Source organism: Dryas octopetala, chromosome 8, assembly GCF_963921425.1.
Source record: "Dryas octopetala chromosome 8, drDryOcto1.1, whole genome shotgun sequence".
NCBI classification, from domain to species: Eukaryota; Viridiplantae; Streptophyta; class Magnoliopsida; order Rosales; family Rosaceae; genus Dryas; species Dryas octopetala.
The window spans coordinates 15,896,395-15,908,027 of record NC_141373.1 but is presented as its reverse complement, the minus strand read 5'-3'; the positions used below and the strand labels follow the sequence as shown (position 1 = coordinate 15,908,027).

Sequence of the window (11,633 nt, the reverse complement as noted above, 5' to 3'; positions counted from 1 at the left end):
AACCCTAAACTAAAAAATTGACAATTTTACATCCTAATGTATACCACCATATCGGGTGGTGTGGAATGCCTAAAATTGTTTAACCTAAATTAAATTAACATGATTAACTAAAATGAAAGAAATTTTTTTGGATCATTAGTTTAAGAGATGAAATTTTTGTGGATGTTTCTATAAATGCATAGAAACTTTTTTTTTTTTTTTTGTAGAATTTGGATAATTGGGCCCAATGCCAAGGGGTCCCAGTTCTACAAACTGGATTCGCACGTGCGAAAACTCCAAGTTTAGGGTATATTGGGTGGGTGTTTGTACTCTTTTTGTGTACTTGGAAATTTGGAATCTAATCATCTGTAAACAACATTCGCAATTTACATGTCAAGCACTCGATCTCTGCAGCCCTGACTGAGTTCCTCTCAACTTCTTCGATCTCTCTCTCTCTCTCTCTCTCTCTCTCTCTCTCTCTCTTTTTCTATCTCTCTCTCTCACAGGCAAGCCCTCTCTTTTCTCTCACTTTTCGTTTTCGATATCGTTAAGCATTTACTTTGAGTGAAGGTACAGAGCGTTTGGTTGCGGAGAAATAGCGAGGGAAAAGTTATAGCTGGGATCTGTCACTGGACAGACGTGTTTGATATTTCAGCTTGTTCTCTCCTTTGATTTCTCGGCAACCAAACTGGTCTTTAGGGTTTTGAGTTGTACACGCTCTCTTTCATTTGGTCAGCTACACCTTGTTCAACAAATCCAACACTTTTTTTTTGTTTTTTTTTTGTTTTTTTGTGTTTTCATTGGTACTGTCTTAAGGGTTTATTTTTCTTATTTGGAGGGACTTATGAATTTAAAGCCATTTCATCTGGTACATTTGGTGGTGTTATTGAAATTTTGAATGTGCCTTGCTATGCATAGGAAGTCAAGCAAACAATTCATTTTGGGGTTGTATTCCTAAAATTGCTAATATGTGATTGGGTTTGTTGCAGGGTTTTCTACAATGACAGAACCATCTAAGGTTATTCACGTTCGAAACGTGGGGCATGAAATTTCTGAAGTATGTTTCTATCCTTCAGTCTGCCTCTGTGAATGCCTCCCTCACTCTTCTTATGTGAATGCCTAGATTCAGTTGCTTTTAAATTTAAGATTTCCTTTATTGGCTCAACAAAAGTTGTCTGATTGTCAAAATCTTCTAATTGGGTCGAATTCACGGGCACCCAGAAGCATAGAGTGAATTGATATGTAAATGTACACATAATGAGGTGTTCAAACATGCCTCCTTCTCTCAATCTTCCTTTTTCCTTTTTTTAACTTTTCGTATTCGAACAATTATGTTAACTAGTACCCCTCTGTCTAATTGACGTTGCGGAAGTGACAAAGAAAAGCTTTTGAATCCTGCAGGTGAAGCTATGCCATCCACCATAGGGAGAAAAGTCTCATAGAGATAGAGATAAATTTTATTCATCAAAGAGGCTCATTTCATTTACAAACTTAGACGCGTACTTATCGGTATAAAATAAAACCTTAATTTCAAAGAATAACATTAACACACCCAATTTCATCATTTTATTTAACGACTTAGAGGTTTATTTTATAAGCATAAAAGCATATTGATTTCCTATCTTGAACTACCAATGAGAGCTTCCTTTAACGAACGGTTGGTTCAGGATTCAATTTTGGAGTGTTTGAAAGAGAGACTTGGGGTTTGGGAGAGGAGCTTCCTATCGAAAGAGGGAAGGAGGTGGGGGTGAGTGACTCTAATTTGACACCAGTGTGGGTGGCTATGTAGAGAAGTTTCGAAGGGACTCTCTATGGTTAGGGATTGGTGAAGAATTTAAATTCCGTCCTGTGGAGTGGAGGAAAGTTTGCTTCCTAGGGAGCTTGGCGGTCTTAACCAAGCTTTCTTAGGGAAATGGTTGTGGAGGGAGGTGGTGTAGTAGAAGTATGATTGTCTAGTAGACAGAGAGTGATGGTTTCAAACTATGGAAGGTTTGGATCCTTTTTTGAAGAAAGTGAGATTCAAGGTTTTCTTAGGAAGCTGAGTAAAGTTTTGGCTTGATGGCTGGTGTGGTGAGGAATCTTTTGCGTGACGCATTCCCTTCTCTCTTTGTTTTGGTGGGGAACAAGAATGCCTGGGTAAGTCACTACTTGTCCTAGCAGCAAGGAGCCGAGTTGTGGACTGTTTGTTTTTGTTAAGAACTTCCATGACCGAGAGTTGGAGGAAATTGCTTGCTTCTTTGGTGTCTTTATTTTGAGCAGCTGATAAAGCTGATTTTTGTTTTGGCGGGTATACCTACAGTAGTATATTCCACCTCCCTCCCCCCTTCCCCGTCCCGGGTATGGACAACAGTTCTAGATAAGTGTTTAATGATGTATCAATTAGTGAGTAGAGGAATTGTTTTACCAAACCATGTTGCATCACGTGCTAAAAGGCAGAATAAATTTTCCTGTTGCTCAAGAAGTGTGCGAGTACTGCCTATTGGTATTTGATGAGTGGTGCCATGCTCAGTTGCCTTGCCTTGGGTTGGTGGCAACTGGAAAGTTTGCTCTTCCAATAAACTTTCAGAGAGAAATAGATGCATTTTAGGACAAAGAAGTTACAGTTTTGTAGTCAAAGACTGTTTTTTTATTAGTCTTCTTTTTGGGTGGTTCAATGCTACAAATGTAAGCAGTAGACGTTTTTTATTTTTTTTAAAGAAACACGCGGAATGCAGTTGAGCTAGATTCACAGAGTTCAAGATTTACTTCACTTGTCTTTTCAAAAGGAATAAAATTTTACTACAGTTGTAAATTTATATCTTGTGAGGGGTTTTAGCCCTTGTTCTTATTAACACGATTGTTTACTTGATTAGAAAAAAAGGAACAACACACCCCATTAGGACTGAAGTTTAGTTAATCAAACTATAATACCTAAAGCAATATTCCTAAACTCTAAAATTCTGAATTTTGCAATAATATTTATACAGAAATTTTAATTTGTTGATTATATTTGACCCATAGTTCTTGTCCTGCATGACTAACATGACTATATATTGGTTTGTTTATGTTTAAAGAGATGTTCTTTGTGTAATAGAAACCAGAAAACAAGTCAATTCACTTTAGACCGTCTTATGCCAACACAAGCCAAGGGAATAAACACTAACATGATGATCGTTCCTTTTGTCTAAGTGTGGGTTGAGCTTATAAAAATAAGGGGTAGGTTCGAGTTTCGACTTTTGACCTTGTTGCCAATGTTGAGATCGATCAAATAATTTAGAGAGCTCTTATTAAAAAAAGCGAATAATTTAGAGAAACTCACAAAAGAAGGTTGGAATTGAGAAGAAAATCATGTTTCTGAAATTGATGTTTCACTAATCTAGCAAGGTTGGATACTGGAAAGTTAATAAAATCTAAAACAATATTTTTTGCTCAAAAGGTAAGAAAGGGTCTCAGAAATGGAGGAGGTTCATCTTAGATTATGAACTTATCCAGCTTTGTGAGTCAATATGTTGTGAAATCATTGTATATTTACGTTGTTTAACTTTGAGAAGTACAGTTGTACTACGTAATCAGAATTAGCAGTGCAATAAGTGTGAAATTTTTTATAGTAAGGAGGGAATTATATAAATGGAGTTAAGTGCAAAATGCAAAGAAAAACTAAATGACAAGAGAATTGACCTGACATGGTTTAGGAATCGCTGTTGTAGAGAAGTACTTTTCTCTTTAAAGGAGTTTAATTTTGTCATTTTTACATGTTATGATATCTTTTGGATTTATTGTACTTTCATTACTATCAATATATTTTCTGATGTATCTTATTTTGTTCATACCAGAATGATTTGCTTCAGCTATTTCAGCCATTTGGAGTCATAACTAAGCTTGTGATGCTCCGTGCAAAAAATCAGGTTTTTTATTTTTATTGTTAAAATATCATTCACCCATGGTGGAGACACCGGTTTATGTTTTAAATTTAAGACAAAGCTAATATTTGATGTGTCATGCTGCTTTGTGTGCAGGCTCTTATCCAAATGCAAGATACTGCTGCTGCAGTGAGTGCGCTGCAATTCTATGCAAATGTTCAACCTGCCATAAGGTATGAAGATGTTTCTTGGTTTTCTATTTAGAGCACCCTGGCAAGCAAACTCCATAAATATCATTGTGATTTGCAGAGTAGTCAAAATAACAGTTTGTTTCCATATTTTTGGTTTAGTCTTCAATATGCCATGTGTTTCTAATCTTTATTTATACTTTCCTAGGGGGAGGAATGTTTATGTCCAGTTCTCATCACATCAAGAACTAACGACAATGTATCAGAATGCCCAAGGACGAGGAGATGAGGTTGGTACCTTGTATGCCTGATATTTCTGTAGGAAAGTTATTAAACTTTAGAATTGAGCACCTTCTTGTGATAATAGTACTTTTTACTGTGTTTCTAGTATAAATGAGTTGAATACAGCCAGTGATGAAAATATTGACATATCAATCTGATATTTTGCTGGTATCGAGATCTTGGTTACCTCAAAAATATTGACATATCGATCAGATATTTTGCCAGTATCAAGATCTTGGTTTCCTCTATATAGATGTGGGAGTAAGAAAGTTTCTTCCAAGATGTCACCAAAATTTTGGCGACGTACCCATTAAATTATTTTATTCAGAGGAAACTGGAGAGAATCATGGATATTCGTTGACATATTGCCAACATTTGGTGGAAATTTTGGCAACATTTGCAGATGTTCGTATTTTACAGAGCAAACTGGTTTCTTCCGTTTTTGTTATAGAAACTCAAACACCCAAGCACCAGCTACCACTAGATCTGGATCGGCTTTGAATGCTAATGGAAGTTTCAAATATGGGTTTGTAGAAGAGAGAAAAACAAGTGTGAGAAAAAGGGTGGGATTGCTGCTGTTGTACCTCCTGCAAATGAAAGAGAGAGTTGAATCGTCTGGGGAGTGAGAGAGGGGCTTGGGCTTCTAAACGACGAAAATGGAGAGGGGTTTAGTGGTGTAATTAATGGGTAAGGTAGTACCGAGTAGAAGGGTTTTAATGTAATAAAAAAAGCTGGAATGAGGAAATAGTGGGCTTGTATTATCCAATGGAGGTGGAAGTGGCATGTGGGGTAGTGAGGTTATATATTTTGGTAGAGAAAAAATAACCTGGTATATTTACTCAAAAAAAGTATTCTATCTACTGCATAATTCATTATTACTATTATAATTATTCTCTCCACTCAAATAGAATAGTGTTTCCTTCTTCATTTGTGCCTTTGTGAATGGTTTTTAATTTAATACAAAATCTGGTGTAATTAATGAGGAAATAGTGGGCTTGTATTATCCAATGGAGATGGAAGTGGCATGTGGTGTAACTAATGACTTGTAATACAAAATCTGGTGTAATTAATGAGGAAATAGTGGGCTTGTATTTTCCAATGGAGATGGAAGTGGCATGTGGGCTAGTGGGGTTATATATTTTGGTAGAGAAAAAACAGCTTGGTATATTTACTCAAAAAAGTATTCTATGTACTGCATAATTATTATGATTGTAATTATTCTCTTTGCTCAAAATTTAATTTGTTTCCTTCTTCATCTGTGCCCTTGTGAAGACTCATCAGTTACATTCAGTTCTTTTTTCCACTTCTGTGTTTCTTCTAGTTTCTTTAGCAAGTTATAGCATTTCAGCCAAATGAGTTTTCAAGAGTAGTCCAGAGAAATTCCATATAAATCACATGATACAAGATAGGTTTAGTTGCTCATGAAGGCTGCAATAGTTTTTTTAATTTTATTGATGATGTGTAATTCCAGTGCCTCATCTGCATGCTTGCCTTAGAATAGCTGGATTACTGGACTGTGTGCGTATTTAACCTGAGTAAGAGAATTTTCTTTCTTTCTTTTTTCTTCCTTTTCTTTATGAAGCATATAACCTAATCTCTTTATTATGTCTAAATGGCGCCTTCTAATTGAGCATTGCGAATTCTTAAAATTTAATTTTTTCGACGTTTTAAAATGGTTATTAATCTTTGGTTGTCCAATTTGATCTGATGATTATTGTTCAAATTTAGAAGATCGCCCAATCCTTGGTTAACAGGGGTTTTCTAGATTCGATAATGTATCCAAAAGTATAGGATTACATAAGTCTAGCTTGTTCTGAATTTCTTTACAGGCACCTATATTCAATTCTTATCTTAATCCTTTCGTCTTTTCCATATTTTATACGCTTTCTATCTTTTTGAGGTTAAATATTTTATACGCTTTCCATATTAATTAAATATTTTATATGCCTTGTAATTTCGTCTTTCTCTATCTGTACTTTTCTATTTATTCTCCTCTCTCCTCTGTCTCTATGCTGGTCTGCTGTCGGGCACTCTCTGGATGCACAGCCAAACCGAATTCTCTTAGTTACAATTCACCACATGCTCTATCCTATAACAGTGGAAGTGCTGCATCAAGTGTTTTTCCCTCATGGATTTGTAGAGAAGATCGTCACATTCCAGAAGTCAGCTGGTCAGCTTCTACAAGTTTTCTTCCTCTTTCTTTCTCAGTCTATGCCTCTTTTATTTTAGATTACAACTCTCAAGTTGACTCTTGATCCCTAGCTGGATTCATATGTGCTTGTTTTTGTGGGAAAGGTCATATTTTCTCTAATTTTCCATTCAATGGTATAGTGTAATTATAAACGACTCCTAAAATGCAAGATGCTTGCATTTTTATTTTTACAATATCTACAGAAGTGCTACTGTATACATGCCTTATGCCTTGTAATTGAGAAAAAAAAAAAAACATAGTCTAACAGATCAATGAACAAAATGTTTTATTTGTTGTGATATATTTTCATCCTGTTTGTGCAACTATGTAGGTTTTCAGGCCCTAATTCAGTATCAGTCACGCCAGAGCGCTGTTGCAGCTAGAACTGCACTGCAGGTATTATTCAAACACTCATATTGCCTGTCATTTTGGATCTGCAGCTTATTTTGTGGTCTGCATCCTGGTTTTCTATTAATTGTTGAGCATGGGTTAACACATTGGCTCTTGATAGGGACGTAATATTTATGATGGTTGCTGTCAACTGGACATTCAGTTCTCAAAGTAGGTTTCAAAGCTTCTATTATTATTATTATTATTTTTCTGTAATTTGCATTTGTATGCAGATACTGGTCATCATTTTTTTTTTTTGTTCCTCAGTAACTATTCTGGATATTAATTTATTCATCTTTATTCATTATCCAGCCTTGACGAGTTACAAGTGAACTACAATAATGAGCGTTCAAGGTGGATTAGAACCTAATGGACTTGCAATTTTATTTCCTTTTATCTTTTTGACATTATTCCTGCTGTTAGTGCTGAATCATTTTTTCTTTCTTCCTTTCCCCAGGGATTTCACAAATCCCAATTTGCCTTCAGAACAGAAAGGAAGATCCCCCCAGGTGCGTTCCATTGCAATTTGTTGTTATCTCTAATTCACGTGTTATTTTCTCTCTAGTTGTCCCTAGCCCATCCATTTTAAATTCTTATTCTCTTGTGCTACAGCCTGGGTATGGTGATGCAGGAGGCATGTATGGTCTTCAAGCTACTGGAGCTAGAGCAGGTGATTTGTTTGTCTAAGGAATATTAGTTAGTTATTTGCTCAATGCAATCTTGTGATCTACAATCATTTACTGATATGTACGTTCTTTTTTGTGTCTCAGTTGGATTTCCACAGGTTGGTATTATTCAGGCCGTCTTGGATATGTGTATTAGATAATCATGAACCGGAGGATGTTACCTGCACAATTGTGGGAAATATTTAATGTCTAGTGGATGACTTCTTTCCTTGTTGCTTGATTATTATTATTGACTGATTGGTGCTAACATTCCTGGAGCCCTGTTGTGTGTGTCCACTAGTTCATGTTTGGTTCATTTTCTGTCTTATTGTGTTCTGGGTTTCCTTTTTTTTAGGAAGGGAGTAGGAGGGGGGGATTGTGTTATTTAAAATTACACTATTAGGGGCATAAGATGGGATGTTGCTCAGAGATCTCTTTGCATCTCCTTGTCCTATATTTGTCCTTATAAAGAGGATTGCAACTGTGGTTTCAGTTTTTATTTATGGTAGTAAGTTTACTGGGTATGCCTTGTATACTGTTTTTGGGCAATCAGAGCTAGTAAGAGATCCATTTGAGGAAACACTAGAACTAGTTGAAGCAAGGAGCCTTCCAGTACTGGGAGGCTCATTACTTTCGATTGAGATAATGATTGTTTCGGTTTGAACGTTCTTCAGTTTTTGAAGAAATATTCTAGCTTCTACTTTATGATATTCTCTCCATCTCGAATATGTGGAACCTTACATATATCTGTGTTTATATTCATATAATAATGCAAATAATAAATAGTTGAATTATCTTTTTCCCCTTGTATCTAGATGGCTAATGCGGCTGCAATTGCGGCCGCCTTTGGTGGAGGTTTGCCTCCTGGCATAAGTGGGACAAATGACAGGTGTACAGTCCTTGTCTCAAATCTAAATCCTGATGTAAGTCCTCCCCTTCTCCCCTTCCTCATCCTTGCTCTTATGGTTTAGATGTTTGACATGCTGGCTTTTTTTTCTTCAGAGAATAGATGAGGATAAGCTTTTTAACCTGTTCTCCATCTATGGAAACATTGTGAGAATTAAACTTCTTCGGAACAAACCGGACCATGCACTTGTGCAGATGGGTGATGGCTTCCAGGCTGAATTGGCAGTGCACTTTTTAAAGGTGTGATTTGCTTAAACTTCTCATATATATTTATATATATATATATATATATATGATATATGATATACTTGTTTACATTTATGATTTCACAATAGCAATTATGATTTTGTCATTAAATTGTGACGGCATGTCAATATATATATATATATATATATATATATGATATATGCTATACTTGTTTACATTTATGATTTCACAATAGCAATTATGATTTTGTCATTAAATTGTGACGGCATGTCAATCTCACTAGGGAATGAAATTCTCAGTGCATGATATGTAACTCGAGTCTTTTGGTGGGTCTATGTGATATATGTAACTTGATATTCCGCCCGGTGACCCACTGTCACCTTCTTATTGACCTTGGTAGTTGATGCTTTTAGCCAGTCAGTGGATAGAGCAAAGGAGTTTCAGTTAGTGGAGTTATGAGTTGGTAGGGAAGGTGTCGAGACTTAACATTTTCAATTTGCTGATCATACAATTTTCTTTCTTTCTGGGGTTGAGCAGATTTTTTTTCCTTTTAGATAGTCGATTACAGTTGAAATTTTCTATATGATATCGGGATTGGAGGGAACATATGTCTAAAAGTTTAATTGGTGGAATGAACTCACAAGAAAGCGAACTGGAAGTTTGGCAGCTAAGTTTGAAAGTAGCTATTATTATTATTATTATTATTATTATTATTATTATTATTATTATTATTATTATTATTATTATTATTATTATTATTTTGTTTTATTTTATTTTTTTCATTTGGATAGTTGCATCATGACCTATATTATTCTGGATGATGCATCATAATGGTTCTTGATGTTTGACTGAGTCTCTTGAAAGCATTGTGTAGAAGTTGATTAATTCATATAATCTTTGGCGCAAGTAAACGTTGGTTTTCAGTAGTATAACTTTAGCTTATATTGTGACAAAAGTTGTCCTCTTTTTTGGATACCAATACCTTTTCAAATTCGTAAAATAGGGTGCAATCCTGTTTGGGAAGCGATTGGAGGTCAACTTCTCAAAGCATTCGAATATAACCCAAGGTGCCGACACACATGAATACATGAACTCAAATCTCAACCGCTTCAACCGTAATGCAGCAAAGAACTATCGCTATTGCTGCTCCCCTACGAAGATGATCCACTTGTCCTCTCTTCCTCAGGAAGTCACTGAAGAGGAGATTGTGAACCACTTAGAGGAACATGGTACCATTGTCAGCACGAAGCTCTTTGAGATGAATGGGAAGAAGCAGGCCTTAGTTCTGTATGAAACTGAGGAGCAGGCTACTGAAACCCTTGTGTGCAAGCATGCTACCTCGCTTGGTGGGTCAATAATCCGGATCTCCTTTTCCCAGTTACAGGCAATATGATAACATTATAGCTTCAGAAATAACGGGGACGGGGATTCTAAAGCAGAGCAGGGGTAAGGCTTTATAATTGGAAAAAAAAAAAAAAATTTGTGGAGCTGACGGTCTTCTTTGCTGTCTTTTTTCTTTGTAATGGTGTTTGCTTGCAATTGTATTGGAGGGATCTGCTCTTTTATCTTTTATGGTCTTATTTATCTCCAGTGCTTGTATCAAATTATTTATCAGGTTCTTAAATATCGAGGCTAGGTGTGATTTCGTAGAGATGCAAAATTTTGAAGCATAGGAAGAGGTAAAATACCCTTTTTTTTTTTTTTTTTGAGAAGAGGCATCTCGTATGTGTATATCTCTTGTAATTCGGGCCAATCTGGTCATCTTTGTTGTATTCTCAATCCATAGTCATTTTTGTCGCACCCAATTGGTTGATGTGCTACTCTTTGTAATTGTCTCCCACATTCTTCTTCTTCCTCCTCTCTCTCTCTCTCTCTCTCTCTCTCTCTCTCTCTGTATCTTTCTCCCTCTCTCGCTATCTCACATTGACCAAATGTTTAGAAAATGTATGTATGGTCCATCCTCTTCCTCCCACTTCTCTCTTCTCTCTTCTCTCATCTATCTTCTCTCCTCTCTTCTCTCCTCTCTCTTCTCTTCTCTCTCCTTTTGGTTCCTGTAGTTTGAATTAGGTTTTATTTTGGTCTATGTAGTTTTAATTGTTTTGATTTTGGTCATATAGTTTAGAAATCGTTACAATTCAAAGACACGTTAGTATTTTTGTTCATTAATTCGTTAAATTGGTCATTGAACAACTAACAATATGTAAAGTACATAACCAAAATCGAAATGTTATGTAAAGTATATAATCAAAAGCACAACAAATTTGACGATTTGATGAATGAAAATGCTAAGATGTTCTTGAATTGCAATAATTTATAAACTACATGAATAAAATCTTAATAATTGAAACTACAAGGATTAAAGTGAAACTTAGCTCAAACCAAAAGTGAACTTGTGGCCTTTTAAGTTTCCATTATTACATCCTTCTTACATATAAATATATATCTTAGATGTGCTTGACCCAATCCTTTGGTGCATCTAGATTTCTTCAAAATGTTATGAAATACAAGGGTACTGTCTGTAACCTTTATTAAAGGCTTTATGAGACAAACGGGGGAGCATATTTGGACATGCTGGTTATATTGATACCCACCTTTTAGCTCATTATATATCTCAATAATTAAATGGAAAAACTAGTTTGTCCATTTGTAAAATTAACTCCAAGGTGTTGGAGGAGTTGATTCAGATGTGTAGTTGTAAATCCATGCACCCGAGTTCGAGTCTTCAATTTGACCCTTAGAGCCAGACAACAAGGGAGGTAAAATTTCTTGTGAATTCTCTAGGCCTGTCGTAAATTGTCTATCTTTGACCGGCCCAAGTAATTAGTTTAGTGCGCAAAAACTGGTTCAGAACACCATTGGTTACCAAAAAAAAATAAAAAGAACATTAAAAAATTCATCTTTATATGCTCACATTAACAAATACATCAGACTCACTCATCTTTCTTCAACTTATTCATATTCTTCAACCAAAGTCTTGAGTAAACCC

General features: G+C 35.7%; 1 protein-coding gene across 1 annotated transcript; it reads left to right on the top strand.

Moving 5' to 3' along the window:
- The first annotated feature begins 336 nt into the window (after positions 1–336).
- Positions 337–10,307, top strand: PTB3 (polypyrimidine tract-binding protein 3). The gene is made up of 15 exons (XM_086254290.1): positions 337–485; positions 969–1,036; positions 3,792–3,863; positions 3,975–4,051; positions 4,215–4,296; positions 6,335–6,458; positions 6,811–6,875; positions 6,991–7,040; positions 7,182–7,223; positions 7,327–7,378; positions 7,482–7,539; positions 7,640–7,653; positions 8,350–8,457; positions 8,537–8,680; positions 9,651–10,307. The coding sequence occupies exons 2-15, from the start codon at positions 980–982 to the stop codon at positions 10,038–10,040; spliced, it is 1,335 nt and encodes a 444-aa protein (XP_086110416.1). The 5' UTR covers positions 337–485; positions 969–979; the 3' UTR covers positions 10,041–10,307.
- The last annotated feature ends 1,326 nt before the right edge of the window (positions 10,308–11,633 follow it).

Excerpts from the sequence above, each read along its gene's own strand:
- PTB3 (XM_086254290.1), top strand. The coding sequence starts at position 980 with ATGACAGAACCATCTAAGGTTATTCACGTTCGAAACGTGGGGCATGAA. Across the intron at positions 1,037-3,791 it reads TGGGGCATGAAATTTCTGAA|AATGATTTGCTTCAGCTATT; the intron begins GTATGTTTCTAT and ends TGTTCATACCAG. Across the intron at positions 6,876-6,990 it reads CAGCTAGAACTGCACTGCAG|GGACGTAATATTTATGATGG; the intron begins GTATTATTCAAA and ends GGCTCTTGATAG.